Here is a 17,246-nt window from a genome sequence, read left to right as displayed (position 1 = left end):
GTCTCTGTGTGTGTGTCTCTGTGTGTTTGTCTCACTGTGTGTGTCTCTGTGTATGTGTCTATCTGTGTGTGTCTATCTGTGTGTGTGTGTCTCTGTGTGTGTGTCTCTGTGTGTGTGTGTATCTGTGTGTGTGTCTCTGTGTGTAGGTCTTTGTGTGTGTCTCTGTGTGTGTGTGTCTCTGTGTGTGTGTCTCTGTGTTTGTGTCTCTGTGTGTGTGTCTCTGTGTGTGTGTCTCTGTGTGTGTGTCTCTGTGTTTGTGTCTCTGTGTGTGTGTCTCTGTATGTTTGTGTCTCTGTGTGTGTGTGTCTCTGTGTGTGTGTGTCTCTGTGTGTGTGTCTCTCTGTGTGTGTCTGTGTCTCTGTGTGTGTGTGTCTGTGTGTGTGTGTGTGTGTTTGTGTGTGTCTGTGTGTTCGTGTCTGTGTGTGTGTCTGTCTGTGTTTCTGTTTCTGTCTCTGTGTTTTTGTGTGTCTGTGTGTGTGTGTGTGTGTGTGTGTGTGTCTCTCTTTCTGTGTCTCTGTTTCTGTGTGTCTGTGTGTGTGTCTCTGTGTTTGTGTCTCTGTGTGTGTTTCTGTGTGTGTGTGTCTATGTTTTTGTGTCTCTGTGTGTGTGTCTCTGTGTGTGTGTCTGTGTTTGTGTGTATCTGTTTGTGTGTCTCTGTTTGTGTGTCTATGTTTGTGTCTCTGTGTGTGTGTGTCTCTGTGTGTGTGTCTCTGTGTGTGTGTCTCTGTGTGTTTGTCTCTGTTTGTGTCTCTGTGTGTGTGTCTCTGTGTATGTGTCTCTTTGGGTGAAACAGTTTGAGGCATTTTAGGCGATGATTTTATAAAACAAAACCAGAACTTTTAAAATCACAACAACTGAAGGTCAGTAAATAATTCCTTTGTGGGGCCCGGGGATGGCCTTTGGGGGTCTGGGTGGGCCTTTGGGGGCGCCGGTGATCCTTTGGGAGCTTGGGGGGCCTTTGGGGGGCACCGGGAGGGCCGTTGGGTGCCGGGGGGACTTTTGGGGACCGGTGGAGGGCCTTTGGGACCCCGTTGGTCCTTTGGGAGCTCGCTGGGCCTTTGGGGACCGGTGGAGGGCCTTTGGGACCCCGTTGGTCCTTTGGGAGCTCGATGGGCCTTTGGGGACCGGAGGAGGACCTTTGGGGCACAGGGAGGGCCTTGGGGTGCCTGGGGGCCCGTTGGGGACCGGTGGCGGGCCTTTGGGACCCCGTTGGTCCTTTGGGAGCTCGGTGGGCCTTTGGGGACCGGAGGAGGACCTTTGGGAGCTCGATGGGCCTTTGGGGCACATGGTGGGCCTTTGGGGGTCTGGGTGGGCCTTGGGGGGTTGGGGGGGCCATTGGCGGCCCCGAGGCGGGCCTTTGCGGGTGGGCGGCGGGGGTGTGGGGGGCGGGGGATCTAGGGGAGCGGGGGGGCCCTTTGAGTACCTGAGACTTCCTTCGGGGTTGGGGTGGGGGATCGGAACCCTTTGGGGTTGGGGTAGAGGACCTCACAACACTGTTCAAATGGAACTTGTGTATTATAACGACCACAGAGTTTCACCCTCAAATTCTCTTCTAAAACCTTTCCTAAAATCTTCTTTCAAAATGTCTCTAACTGTTTCGCCGAAATAATCCCATAAAATGGATAAAACGGTTTCGCCCAAATAATCCCTAAACGTAATTTCAGCGTGTTCCTTTTGTTTGGCATCTCTGCGCTAACGCATTTCAAATTTCTAGGAAACCCTTTCCTACGTTAATCTCTTCATCTCATAAATTTTCCTAGCTAAACTATTAGGGTTTCGTTAGAATATCAATTTATCTCTCCGACTTAAAGCTCCGTGAAGCCGTATTTAAAAATAGAATTTCTATCTCTTTAGACTCCCGCATAATTCCAAGATAACAAGTGATGTCATTTATAATTCCTGACACTAAAGATCAATGAAGCCCTATTTAAAAATAGAATATTAATTTTTCTCTCTGACCTAATGAACGTTTATCCCACAGACCTAAGATTAAAGAAGCCTTAATGTTTCTTAATTCTCCCCTTCGTGAATCAATAATTTCCCCTAGCGATTATGTAAATCAAGTTCACAGGTTCTACTCGTGACAGGACCACGTGGTTTATGGTTTTCCATGTGAGAAAATTCCTGTTTTTCCAAGTGAGAAAATTCCTGTTTTTTCATTCTCACTGAGAAAACCATATAACAGACATGAATTGCTGTTGACATCCATAAATGTGACAAAGTTCCTGTTTTTCAAATTCTCACTGACAAAAACCATTAAACATCCATGAAAAACATCAAATAAATCGACCGACACACATAACCATCCATGAATTATGTAAAAAAAGTTATAGGTGGCAGCAGGGGTGACTCGTGGGGGCTCCTGACCCCTCTCTACTGTTATTTTACAATTGGTGCTTAAACCGAGTTTGAACCTTATTGTATTAAATAAAAAAAACAAGTTTTTTAAACTGAAAGTAAGGAGCGACATTAAAACTTAAAACGAACAGAAATTATTCCGTATATGAAAGGGGCCGTCCCCTCCTCAACGCTTCGCTCTTTACGCTATAGTTTTTTATTGTTTTAAAAAATAAAGTTGTGAGACAGAGTCAAACTTTAGCGTAAAGAACGAGGCGTTGAGGAGGGGACAGCCCCTTTCGTATACGGAATAATTTATGTTCGTTTGAAGTTTTAATGTTGCTCTTTGCTTTCAGTTTAAAAAACTTGTTTTTTTATTTAATTTCTGATCGTTTTTTAGTTAATGCAGCTTTTATTTTGGATCACCGACATTGAATAAGTAAACAAAATTTACATAAAAATTTTACTTTTCTTTTGCTGAATGGATGTCTCTAAATTTGGTTATGACGGAATTTACAAATTAACTTACGTAACTAACTTCTATATTCGTATATTTTTCTTCTGGCAAAAAATACAAAGCTGCAGATTTTTGCAGATATGAGCTTGAAACCTATGTAATAGGGTTTTCTGATACGCTGAATCTGACGGTGTGATTTTCATTAAAATTCTGTCACTTGTAGGGGAGCCTTTGATGAGTAATACTAAACTTAATAAAATTTATATATTTAGAATCAGCATTATAAACACATTCTTTTGATACATTTATTGACATCAAAATTCCGTTTTTAAAAGTTTCGATTACTATTGAGCCGTATCGCTTGTTTTTGTTTTATTGTTTTTTTTTTATTACGTATATGTTATATGAGGGGGTTCTCCCCTTAGTCAATACCACGCTCTACTTTAAAAGTTAAAAAAAAAATTTGATTCACAAACCCCTGAATCACAAAGGCCGTTTAATTAGAATAGATAGCTCTTTTGAAAGCACTAAAAAAACTGTACCGTAAAGAACGAGGTATTGACTTGGGGGAGAACCCCCTCACATACGTTATAATTTCTGTTCGGTTTAAGTTCTAATGTTGCTTCTTACTTTCAGTTGAAAAAACTTGTTTTTTTTTTATTTAATTTCTGATCGTTTTTTAAATAATGCTTGAAATTCGGCGCCCCCTTCATAGAAATGTCCCTTACCCCAAAGAAACATCCTCCACGGAAAGATTCTCCTGAGTAACCCCCTCCTCTAGCCCCCCCCCCCCTCCATAAAAAAATCCTTCCTGAAAATGTCTGTATACTTCCCAATAACCAATAAATAATGCTGGCAAGTCCGGCGCCCCCTTCATGGCAACTTCCCTTCCCCCATGAAAACTTTCTTCATGGACAGATCCTCCAACATAACCCCCGACCCCCCCCCCCACTACCAGAAAAAAACTCCTGAAAACTTCTGTATACTTCCCAATAACCAATACTATATGTTAACATTGGGTAAAGTTCATGTCTTTTAGCCCTCCCCCTGGGGACTTCGGGGGATTAAGTCATCCTAAAAGACATATTTATCATATTTTCGATCATGCTGAACAAAATGGCTATCTAAAAATTTTGATCGGGTGACTTTGGGAAAAAAAATAAGCGTGGGAGGGAGCCTAGTTGTCCTCCATTTTTTTGGTCACTTAAAAAGGGCACTAGAAATTTTAATTTCCGTTCCAATGAGCCCTCTCACGATATTCTAGGACCACTGGGTCTATACAATCCCCTGGGAAAAACAAAAAACAAATAAATACGCCTCCGTGATCTTTCTTCTGGGAAAAAATGCAAAATTCCACATCTTTGCAGAGAGGAGCCTAAAACCTATATAGTAGGGTTCTCTGATACGCTGAATCTGATGGTATGATGTTCATTAAGGTTCTATAACTTTGAGGGGTGTTTCCCCCTTTTTTTGAAAATCAGGCAAATTTTCTCAGGCGCGTAACTTTTGATGGGCAGGACTAAACCTGATCAAACTTATATATTTGAAATCAGCATTAAAATCTGATTCTATTGATGTATCTATTGGTATCAAAAACCCGTTTTCTAGAGTTTCGGTTACCATTGAGCCAGGTTTACAGTTCGTTACCACGAACTGTTTGATTGTACAATGAAAGTAGATTGTTTCCCAATGTTCACTAAGAATATATTTTTTATTTTCGCCATTCGTCCGACACGCTTTTTGGCTAGTAAATAATAATAGTCTAATAATAAGTAACGTATGATTTTCTTTTTACCGGGTTCAATGTTCCTAGAAAGGAAATGAATCATATTGGGGGAACTTAAGATTGAGCGCTTCATTATCTTTTATCTGATGAAAAATATGACGTCAAGGAAGTATCATTCGTAGCCTATGTAAAGAAAGTTCTAAAAGATAGAAATGGACAATCTATTTACAGTTTTACAAAATGTAGTAAAAGATGTATTTACAGTATATGTAGTAAAATGTAGTAAAAGATGTATTTACAAAATATTTAGTAAAATGTGGTAAAAGATGTATTTACAGAATATGTAGTAAAATGTAGTAAAAGATGTATTTCTAGAATATGTAGTAAAAGATGTATTTACAGGATATGTAGTAAAATGTAGTAAAAGATTTACTTCCAGAATATGTAGTAAAAGATGTATTTACAGTATATGTAGTTAAAGATGTATTTACAAAATATGTAGTTAAATGTAGTAAAAGATTTACTTCCAGAATATGTAGTAAAAGATGTAGTAAAAAGGATATGTAGTAAAAGATGTATTTCCAGAATATGTAGTAAAATGTAGTGAAAGATGTATTTACAGAATATGTAGTAAAATGTAGTTTAATTAACTTTTTTGATTTAGAGCAGTGGTTCCTATTTCGGGCCATGTCCCACCTAGGCATTTCTAAAATCCTGATGTCCCCCTCGTGGTATATAACTTTTGTTATTTAAATTTTTATGTGCATTCAACTGACGGAAGCTTAAAAGGCCATTAATTTGGTATCGTTTTTGGGGTCGTATTTAATGGATATTTTATACCAATGAAAAATATTGTCTGAATACAACACCTTTTACACAATGTGTAACATCATTGCAACGCTGTCATGTAGCTTTTTTGCTCTTTAAATCAGTGTTTCCACTTGCTCCCTTTTATAATAGGAGCAATAGGAGCGAGACGTTAGGGGACTACAATCCCCTAAACGTCGGAAGTTTCCGACGTTAGGGGAAATCCTGATGTCCCCCTCGTGGTATATAAACATTCATTGTTGTGTTTACTTCCAAATATTTCTTTCTTTTGTTTTGCAGTTCCTCTAGGAACTGCGTACTTTCAGAGAACTGGTACTCTGAAATTAAAAAACTTACCGGCAAGAGTCCGGTAAGAAAAATATTGTCTGAATACAACACCTTTTACACAATGTGTAACATCATTGCAACGCTGTCATGTAGCTTTTTTGCTCTTTAAATCAGTGTTTCCACTTGCTCCCTTTTATAATAGGAGCAATAGGAGCGAGACGTTAGGGGATTATAATCCCCTAAACGTCGGAAGTTTTCCGTAGAAAGGCCGTAGGTGATAGGCTCTTTTTTGTAAGCAAAAAAGCACCAATGCCCAATAGAATATATGACTGGGAAAGTGGTTCAAGGAACCACTTTCCCTTGAACCACTTTCCCAGTCATATAATCAAACACGTGAACAACCCCTTAGGTCTCAAACGGTGTCTGCAAGAAATGCAATAATTAAAATCCGAAGTCAGATGACATAGTTCTCCAACTTATTTAATTGCTGGTTCGTTTTGTTTTTGAGTGAATGAATTGTTTTCTTTTCTTTCTCAGTTGTTCGCTTGTATCCGTCGATGGCAGTTCATAATTTTTTGGGTTTTGTTCAAATCGCGGATATTGGCGAATAACTCGCTTTTATGGTTGTTAGGTATTTGTTTTTAATTCCTATAATTTTTGGCTTTTATTGAATTTTATTCATCTTTTAAGTTTTTGGTTTTTTCTTTGGTTTTTTGGTTCTTTTCACATTGGTTTTCCGCGTTAGTTTTTGTTGTTTTTTTTTTTGGCACTTTCCTTGGATACATTGTTTCGTTTCGCGCTAAAGAAGAGAGACGTTTGTCCTCTCGAAATATTGGTTTTGTTGTGTTTTTTCAGTACTTTCATTTGGCCTATAAAAACCCCATTTTTGCTCGTTTTTCTTTCTTTATGTGAATTAAAAATATCCGGGTAGACATTCGTCATATACATTTGATACCATGGCTGTTGGTTCTTTGAATGAGAGGTAGAGGCAGAGGCGTCATTAGCCAAATTATCGTTTTTGGAGGGAAAGACTGTGGATTTACAGGTGATCGTCTTTAATGACTGATTTGAGTGATCTCATTATTAAAATTACTCCACTTTTGTTTTTTACCGACAGAGACTGATCTTCTTTCATTGATTTTAAGTCGTGTATAATTAGACCATTTTCAGCTATTCCCAGAAAAATAAAAAAAAATGACTAAAATCGAAAGTGTGTGGTGGCTATGAAAGTAGTCTTAGAACCCTTATAAAGTACGTCGCGACCAAAACTTTAGTAGAGGGACCCCGCCCCCCCCCCGCCCTAGTCCACTGCGTCTATGCCTGGACAGACATATATTTAAAAGGTGTTTCAACTCCATAAAATACGTAGCAGTTAGTTTGATTTGATTATGGGATGAATTGCTTGGTTTGATAATCGTGTTGCTAGGTTTGTACACGATAAAAGTACTTGAGTACTTTTATCGTGTACAAATCGTGTATCTTCAAGTAATTATTCTGAACATTTGATCCGGTCATATTTTTCTTTTCTTTTTTTAAATCATAAATATTGATAGAAGAGTATTCTGAAGTCCAAGCTTTCTGGCAAGTGGCTTTCAGAATTGTCTGTACTGCTTTGTCGGAATTATAAAACTAGTTCGAAAGAAGTAAAAGGAGAATCTCTGAAATCAAAGTCAGCCAGAATTTCATTGGATGGCCTCTATTGTTACAAAAAAAAAAAACTGGCTCGGAAAGTGTGTGATAAGAATTTAAAAACTATTTTTTTTTCTACGGACCTAAGGGCTATTTTGGAAAAATATTTCGTGGGAATTAGAAACTGACTTAGTTAAGCGTTTGCAATAAAAACGTGTTTATTCCATCTCTTTAAAAGATACAAAAATATTTCTAGATTAAAAAAAATAACAGATTCATACAAATAAATAACTATCTATAGTAACTGACTGGCCGAGGCTCTGCTTGGATTGGGGTTTCAACTGTAGTCTTGACAGGGGATGGGGCTCTATATGTCTGGACTGGATCAACATTGACTGTGGCAGGAGCACTATATTGTTCTGGAGCTTCAGGTGTTTGTGGATAGCTTTCCTGGGGATCTGAGTAGGTTTCTACTGGTTCGTTTTTAGCTGGTGCTGGAGCAGCATATACAGAGGAATCGTATTGATTTGGTGTTTGTATTGCGCTTTGTTGAGAAGCTGGGTAGGTTTCAACTGGTTCGTTTTTATCTAGTGCAGGAGCTGCATATGCAGAAGCACCATATTGATCTGGTGCTTGTACTGTGCTTTGTTGAGGAGCTGGGTAAGTTTTCACCGGTTCCCTTATGGCTGGTGCAGTAGCAACAGCATATGCAGAGGCAGTATATTTCATTGGTACATTTTGTTGATTTTGAGCGTAAGCTAGTGGCTGTTCATTTTCTTGTACTTTGTTTCGCATTGCTTCCATTTCTTGCTGAGTAATTGATACTTTTATTTGCTCAACCGAGTCCGGTAGGGTCATGGTGTAAGTGGAGGCGGTGTTAGTTTTCATAACTGGTGCTTGAGCTTCACTCATTACTGGACGATAGCCTTTATCATCAGCAACGTAGTTTACTGTCATTAGTTTTCCGTCTGGTGCTGTGTAGGCATACGCTCCAGTAATCACACCGTTCTTTTGTTGCTCAACTCTTTGATTTAGAGACCCAGACATCTCATCGTTGATATTATAGCTGAATTGATAATCACGTGGTGGAGGCTGAGTTGTTGGTATTTCTTTCATTTCATCCATGGTAGGTGCTCTGAGATTTGAACCGCCGTTTGCTGCAGCTGGTGCGTACGCGCTTTGATCTGCTGCTGGTGCATACCCGTAATAAGAAGGTGCGGCAAGTGAGCAAGCCAAAGCTGCGTATACGACGGCCTGTAAAGAAAATATACAAGTTATGATTGTTTTATATAAATAATTTATATAAAACTGCTATCCATTTGGTTGGGAAGGCGTCATAACATCTAACCGTCAGGAGAACCAACGTCATTTTGTCTACAAAATCTGTCATAACATCGACAAGAAAATCCGTCAGAACCACTAACCGTCATAACATCTAAAATTTTAAAACCGCCATAAAAATTAAAAACCGTCATAACATCTAAAATTTTAAAACTTTAGTTTTTTGGTGTTTAGGGGGGAAAAGGTACCTAGGCTAGGTTAGGTTACGTATTAATATATGCTATGCCAAAATATATAGCCAAAATTTGTTGCTAAACTATTATATACTTATTACTATTATATAAACTTATAAATTTTTTTAGATATTAAGACGGTTAGTGGTTTTGACGGATTTTCCTTTTAGATGTTATGACGTTTAGTGCTTGTGGTTTATTAAAAAAAAGGAAATAGGGGGAAATGATCAGTTCTCAGAAAGTTTACTTTTGTTTTGTTTAAAACTTCAGATTAACAGCAGGAGATTTCCTGCTGTAGTATTTTTCTAACGTAGAACATATGTAGTGTTCTGTCCGTACAATGCAGTCTGTATAACTTGTCTTTTCTATTCCTACTTTCTTGCAAAATTGACACAGTCTTAAGACTATGGGGGAAAAAATGTACCACCCCGGGTTTTCTTAATTTCAAATCAACTTTAATACGGAAGCAGCTTTTCATTTATTGAACTCCCGTAAATTTCATATACCTATAGCAATCAGATGTGGGGTAGCGATTTATCACTATTTCTGGTGATTTTTTTATATTGCCTAAACAAAAAACAAATACTAAATCAGAACATAAATCACTACATTATTGGAGAAAATTACCAAATCAACCAAAAAATCAATAAAATCTGGTGTTTTTTTCTCACTGGGTGGCAATCCTAGTCAGGTGTTTAAGAGTATTAAAAGCGCTGACTTCATTTACCATTCCACAATCAGCAAGATTTTTACATTTTTTTTTTTTTCTTAAATTTTTCTCGTAATTCTTCTTTTTTAGTTTTTTTAAAGGTTTTGAGCCCCATGTGTTAATGTTTGCCATAGGTTTGGCGCTTAAAGCAGATTTTCGCGACTAGCCGTGTCTTAGTGGCAGAAAAGTGCTCGTTGCAAAAACCAATGGCGATAAACTAGCGTTAATAATTGATCTGTCATGATTTTACATAGTTCGAAAATATGAACGATTTTTTGAAGTCATTAATCGCAAAATCGCAAAGAAAAATCGAAATCAAAAGTTTTATTTGAATTATTAGTGCAATAATGTGAATTTAGCACTAAGAACTACTAGGCAGAGACACTTTCCACTGTTGGACTGAATTTGCTTTCTAATATACGTAATTCTTGTCTTCTCGCGAATAACGGTCGGACAGTTTTCCGTTAGTCGCGAACACAGTATAAAGATATAGCTAATAAACCTAACCTATAATTTATATACTGTGGTCGCGAATATCAATGGAAGGCTAAACTCGCTTCGCTTTCAGCTTGCGAATAAAACTTAAGTCCCCCCATTTAGTTTAGATTATAGCAAAGGGCGACAAATTTAAAAAAAGAAGAAACGTGGGTACAAAAGGAGCAAAAAATAAGCTAAAAAATATTGCACCAAACAGCTTAAGAACATAGTTTTCCTTTGAAGGTGTAGCTGTCTATGGGTGGGAATCAACAGATCGTCAATGTTTAAATTTGACAGACGAAAAGTGTTGTCAAATTTGATTAAATCAGTTGTTTGTTTACTTTCTCCGTTAAATGTGGCAACAATGTCGAAAATGTCATACTGCCCTTAAAACTTCCTAATTTTGAAACAATCAAACGAAAACCTTAAAAATACACGTTTTTCTAATATAAATAGGCCTTAAAGGTCTGGGGGGGGCTAAACTTCTTTTTTATTTTAATGTCGTTGGTACTTTAATCAAGATCGATTTTTGTATATTAAACAAATTTTGCTTTTGGTCCTATCTTTTAATTTTCGTTTTTATACATGTTGCTTAACCAGTGATGATGCCAAGGAAAAGGAGGTCTACTTGGGATTAAGCCGTATGATTTTGTTGAATATTCAACATATTGTTGCCAAACAAAAATAGAGTAGGAAAAGGAACTTACTAGGAAGAGAACCATGTCTTGCTATCTCTCTCGTTAATTGACTTCAACTGATACAGATTTCTATACGTCACTGGTATATATACTGGGAGTATGTTTGTTTATAGATCAAAAGGGTTAAATTTTGTTTACGATTTGGGGTTATTGACGTAATTCGAGATTTATCCCTATCTTTAAATCTGTACTAGGGTTCATTGATTTATCCTTGACACAAAAATAGAACAAATCTGTCAAAATCTAGTATCCATGCCTTTCAAGTTTTTAAGAAAATCGGAAATTGATGACTTTTAATTTTTGGAACGGCGAAAAAATCTCGAAATCTACTAATTAACAAAGTGAAGTTTCGGTACTTATGTACTATTTGTAACACACGCGCCATATTATATACGTATTTAATATAGGTTACGTATTTAATATATAGTGACGAAGACCACATTGCCTTTCCATAACAAAGAACAAAAGCACGAAGAACAATAGGGACATCTTTTTGCAAGACAGTGAAGATAATTTGAATGAATGTTTCGGCCCTATGTCCAAGGGCCGTCCTCAGCAAGACAAAAATATATAAAAGAAAAAAGACTCACAACAGCATTTTTTCAAAGCAATCCCAGCATCCTTACTTCAGCGAAGTTCAACCAGGACTCTAACTTCGCTTAAATGGTTGAACTTCGCGGAAGTAAGGATGCTGGGACTGCTCTGAAAAAATTTTTATTTTTGGTTTGATTGGTTGCATGTTGTTGTCAGTCTTTTTTCTTTTATATATTTTTGTCTTGCTGAGGATGGCCCTTGGACTTAGGGCCGAAACATTCATTCAAATTATCTTCACTGTCTTACAAAAAGATTTCCCTATTGTTCTTCATGCTTTTGTTATTAAATATATGCTTTGTTATTTAATATATGCTATGCTTTACCCCCCCTCCCACTCTCCCTAATGTGAAAATATATAGCTGAAATTTGTTTCTAAACTATTATATTTTCATCCTGTTTTATTTCATTAGCATTAACCAAACTTCACTTTTCGCGTGTGTTGCAGATAGTACATAAGTACCGAAGTTTCTGTTGTACAAAAAAGTTTAATTTATCTGGCCGATATTGCCTTCTCTATGAAATTAACCCTGCAGGTTGATTAGCTGGTCTTAGTCTGTTGATCACCTTTGCAGAGATGCATTTACTTCGTAGAAGTAGGGGAGATCGGTCGCGACCGTGACAAAAAAAAAATTAAATAAAAAAAAATAAAAAAATCTGCAACTCAATGACTTCGTAAACTAATTTTATGTACTATTTACCAATCGGTACTCTTTTACTAAACGGACTTTCATATACGGCAATGCGAAAAGTCACGAAATAGACCAAGACGCGTGATGAAAAACAGGTTTACGCTGCCTTCTGGGATATAAACAAAGGCAAGAACTGTATTTAATTTTTTTTCGGGGGGGGGGAGGGGGAAGGTACCTAGGTTAGGTTAGGCTACGTATTTAATATATGCTATGCTTTGCCCCCCACCCCCTAATGTGTAAATATATAGCCCAAATTTGTTTCTAAACTATTATATATTCATCCTGTTTTATTTTATTTCATTAGCACTAACCAAACTAGCACTATATAAAAGAGTCCATTTAGTAAAAGAGTACCTACCAATCTGACCATTTTGTTCAGCTGCATACTTTAACTTTTTATATATTTTTTTTTATTTATTTAAACTTTCAAAAAATCAATTGCTAAACTTCAACGTTTTAATTTTGCGTTCCATTAAAATTTAGAAATATCATTTGATCTTGGGGACGGTAATATCATCATGTCCAAAATTCTGCTCGAACGCCCAGAGAGAAAGGGATCAGTGGGGGTTCTGGCTTCTCTTGCGCCCGGGGCAAAATCTTGAAACTCCTGTTCTGTCTCTCATGTCTCCCACAATATTTTCAGGTCAAATGTTAACAAAATTGTCATTTATTAAGATAATTGTCTTTAGTTTATTAATTAAACTGTTTAATTATTATTATTTTAATTAGTAATTTATTAACTATTTTCATTTATTAACTACGCTCTCTACTTTATTTTAATAAGAATTTCAAAAATTACAAAATGATTGTAACCGTCAGATTATTTGTTTTAAAATTCGTGCCCCTAAAGTTTCTGTGCCCGGGGCAAGTGGCCATTCTGTCCCTCCTCTAGAGCCGCTTCTGGAAGGGACCAGACAGGACAAAAGACCCCCCCCCCCCCATGTTAGATTGCTAAACAATATACAAACAGTCAAATGTTGTAAAACTGAGAAAGATATAACCTTATCAAGCCAAAAAAAAGTTCAGAGCCCCCCCTCCCCCCAAAATAAGAAAGAAAGAAATAGACAAATACAGACCCTCTCAGTGAAATTTCAACGGGCATATATGCATGTCTTCTTGATTGGAGCTATAGTCCAGTTAATTTGATGATAAGTTGAATCTGCTCACAGTCAAAAGGGAGAACTCTCCGTCCTCCCAGAGTCATTTAGTGTGTTATTATTTGTGAACCACTAAATGAACAATAATTGTGAAGCTTTCAGGTATTCCCAATTGAGAACGATGATATCTTGAAATTGTTGTAATCTGTCACATGGATTTCACTCATTTTGCAGATTTTAAAAATTTTAATTTTTCTTTTATAGCCTCAGCTTGTTTTTGAAGAGAAGCTTAACCTTCTCAGCATAAACTTTTATAATGAACTCAGGAGGCTAGATAAGTAACATAAATAAATATTAGAAAAGACAAAAACATTTTTATCATTGAAAGTAGATTCCTTGGGGTATTATTTTTGTCATATTTACTACGCGAGATGTCCTTCCTTTAGAAGCGTCAAAGAACTTCTCTTGCAGGAACATTTTGAAAAATTGATAAAATTGATTAAGTTTGGCAAGTACTGGATGTTTTTGTCTTTAAGCGTCCTTTTTCAACTTACTTCCGATTTTTTCACTACCGGGATTTTTCCGATTCAGAATCCGGGATTCCGATTTTTATTACTTCCGGGATATTTTCCAGCTACTTTTAGTGGTGTCAATTCACGAAAATTAAAGGGGAAATCTGTTTTAAATTTTAGGGGGCCAATTTCCCCCCTTTCAGTTGACACCACTGTACTCCCTTATCCCATATATAATTTCTGCCACTTTCCCTAGGAAACGAAGGATCTCAATCTACTTTTCGCTTTAGAAAAAACCCTATGGCCTACCCTTCCCCTCCCATTGTGAATCTTTTTACACATATATAACCACAAGGGCTTATAATTGTGGAGACAAGCATAACTGAACTGTGGATGGAAACAGATGGTTTTTAGCAGGCGCGGATCCAGGATTTTTTTTCGGGGGGGGGGGGGTTACTAATTTTTGACTCAGTTTTCGACTAATTTTAATGATTTTTACCTAGGGTTTACTAATTTTCGACTTATTTTCGACTCGGTCAAAAATTTCGGGGGGGGGGGGTCCAACCGGGGAACGCCCCCCCCCCCAGAATACGGCCTTGGTTTTTAGGGAGGGGGGAAAACTGCAGTACAACTATGTTTGACCCACTATAACAATTTTTGTTCATGCTTGATGCATTCTTATGAATGTTTTTGCTTTAAGAGAATGGCAGGTATGCTTAAGGGAAGAGCATATGATCTTTAAATGCTGCCCCTGTTGCGAGTATAGAATAAGGTAGTACTTGCTCTTTACCGGTTTGATGATCCTAACTGAATTTGTAGATTATAAATTTCAAAACTGCAATCAGGATTATGTTGTATCACCCACAGCTGTGAATAATTTATGTTATTTTTTTGCAAAATTATTTTATATTTTACAAAATGTAATTTGATTTTCTTGCTCTGCTGAAGCACTAAATACACCCTTTTTTCTTTTTTTTTGGCGTATGATTACCAAGCAAAATTAAAGGAATCTTTTTGACTGTTCGCTATGAAGCAAACCTTCCTGCGGTTTCAAATTAGCCTAAAAACGGCATTGGAAACTATGGCGTTTATGCACGGTAGTCTAATGTAAAGGGGCAAAGCTTGTTCTTCAAAATCTAGGAGGGTGGGGACAATTTTGTTATTTTTTTTAATTTTCATGATAAAAATATAAAAGGCATTTTCCTCAATGAAAAGACCTAAAAACTTGTATTTTTAAAATCTAGGGAAGAAGCCAGTGCTGCCCCTCCCTCATTGACCTTCTTGATTAGAAAACTTCCTTTTAGCAATCAATTACATTGAATTATCAATTAAATTGAATAATTATCAATTGAATAACCAATTATCAATTTAAAAATTAAATATGCTCCTCCAGGCACTCCAATCGATTTTTTAGTACGACAAATATGTTTTAGTTCCGAAAACCCTGTCGTATGTATATTTTGTGACTTACGAACAAATCTCTTCTTTCTAATATCTCATATGTCCGCTTCTACGAAATAGGCTCGTTAATCCATAACAACATTTAACATTGTTATCCCTTTTATTTTTCTCAATTAAACAGTACATTTGTAGTTTCAGATCAGTTGCTGTTGCCGTTTTGCTCCCATTTAAAAAAAATTCTTGGGGCATCTTTTCCAATGCATTTGTGCAGGGAAGTTCTTCTTAAAGACCCTCCAAGAATTCTTCCTCCTAGGTTGTTTGTTTTCTTCTTTTTTCTCACCGGATCAATTGGTTTGCGATTTTGATGTTCTCAAGAACATATATATATATATATATATATATATATATATATATATATATATATATATATATATATATATATATATATATATACACAAGAGACCATTAATAAATAATGGATGGACTCCTTTTTACCAAGGTCAAAGTTACTAGAAAGGAAATTAAACATACTGGGGAAACTTTCGGGCGCTTCATTATCTTTTATCTGATGGAAAATATTAAAAAAAAAAATTGGAAAATACTAAAAAAAATGTAAAAGATAGAAATCGACAATCTGTCAACAACTTTACAAAATATAGTAGGAGAGACTTTGATATATATACAGAATGTATTGTTTTGTGCGAAGAAAAAAAAAAGCTAAATAAAGAAAGAAGTATTCTAATGGGCCGTAGACTGTATATAATATAAGTTTGTCTTTTTTATTTTATTTTTTACAACTTTGTCGGGTTTGGCTTTGAGGATCCACAGTAAAGACATCTAGATATCTCTACTGTGAGAGGATCAAAGAGCAACTTTTCTGAAAATTAAAAATATTCAGTTAGGCATTCATCATATACGTGATGGCTGTTGGTTTCTTGAATGATAGGTAGGAGCAGAGGCGTCACCTGCCCAAAAAAAAATCAGCCCTTCTTCTGATAAACACCCAAAAACTTCTGACATACAGGTGTGGAATAGCAATAAACAAGAAAAAGTTGGAAAGTAACAACTAGAAGCAGACAACTAGAAAAGTATCAGAGAAAAAAAAATGCATAAGTTTTTTTAGGGCTATGATTTCTCTATATACATTATAGCTTTATCATGTCTATTACATCGTTAAAAAATAAATAAATCATATGAATAAGTAAATGTAATAATAAGTAATCCTTCTTTGAACATGCAACTTCGAGTGGTTCCAGAACCATGTGCCTACACCTCTCCAATCACTTTGGTAACTGAACTACGGCGGCTGATGATGGATCGCATTCAATCTATTGGTTTTATTAGGACCATAATTGCCTAACTAATAGCCCTTTTCCCAGGAACTATGGCATGTCATCACCAAAAGCATAGTTAGGGTACCTTATTCAGCAAATATATTTGTAATTGTGTATTATACTAAAATATATTAAAATATTGAGTTGATTAAAGTTTCTTGTATGAAGAGTGAGAGCATTAAACTATATTTGGTGAAGCTGAACTTTTGCGAACAGGGGGAGGGGAGGGATTATATAAAGGAACAGTCATTTGGAAATTTGAAACCCAAGTATTTGTTATTCTATAAATTTCTTCCTCTTAAGAACATTTGATATCTTAAAAATCATTTTGAGAGCCTCAACGTTGGCTGATCGTTAAGACTAAGAATTCATAGCGAATTCTCTCAACGGACTAATGAAACTTATTAAGGGGGCTGGGAGGGGGAGTATACATTAGTTTTTTTGTAAACCTCCAGGTAAGGGTTCTGGACCATAATTATAACAATGGTACGATTTTATGCTTCCAAATTGTCCAATTAAGAAGTTGCACCAAAAGTTCCGCTTTCAATGCTATATGGCATACGAACGTTAGAATTGATAAAAAGCACGTATATATGAGCAATAGCTTTCAAATAAGCCATTAAATATCTCTAAAAAGTTCCACTAACTCCAGCTTTTCCACTTAACACATGGCACCTAAAGTGCCGTTTTTAGTGCTATTTGGCACTTGCAGATGGTGATCTTTTTAGCAAGAATATAGATTTGAGCAATATGAGTTATTGAACATATTTCTACAATGTTCTGTCTACCCGCTAGCCCCACATCTTAACATATGGCACAAAGTGCCATTTTTAGTGCCATATGGCACTTGTAGATGGCAGAATTCATAAGAAACACGTAGATACTAGAAACGATTTTTAATGAGCCAGTAAACATCTGTATGATGTTCCGGTAACCCGCTAGTCCTAAAACAAAAGAGACAGTGCTACCGATGCAAA

At 36.6% G+C, this 17,246-nt stretch overlaps 2 protein-coding genes across 2 annotated transcripts in view; one reads left to right on the top strand and one right to left on the bottom strand.

Annotated features, from left to right (window-relative positions):
• Sap-r (prosaposin) overlaps positions 1-17,246 on the top strand; it is a 217,850-nt gene that overhangs the window by 145,457 nt on the left and 55,147 nt on the right. The gene's annotated exons all lie outside the window — the stretch shown is intronic.
• Positions 7,451-10,710, bottom strand: LOC148952574 (uncharacterized). The gene is made up of 2 exons (XM_089089956.1): positions 10,652-10,710; positions 7,451-8,498 (listed from the first exon to the last, which is right to left on the bottom strand). The coding sequence occupies exons 1-2, from the start codon at positions 10,664-10,666 to the stop codon at positions 7,536-7,538; spliced, it is 978 nt and encodes a 325-aa protein (XP_088946082.1). The 5' UTR covers positions 10,667-10,710; the 3' UTR covers positions 7,451-7,535.

Source organism: Artemia sp. Qi Xiang Cuo, chromosome 5 (assembly GCF_049724085.1).
Source record: "Artemia sp. Qi Xiang Cuo chromosome 5, ASM4972408v1, whole genome shotgun sequence".
In the NCBI taxonomy this organism is placed as follows: Eukaryota; Metazoa; Arthropoda; class Branchiopoda; order Anostraca; family Artemiidae; genus Artemia; species Artemia sp. Qi Xiang Cuo.
This window is presented reverse-complemented; position numbering and strand designations above follow the sequence as displayed.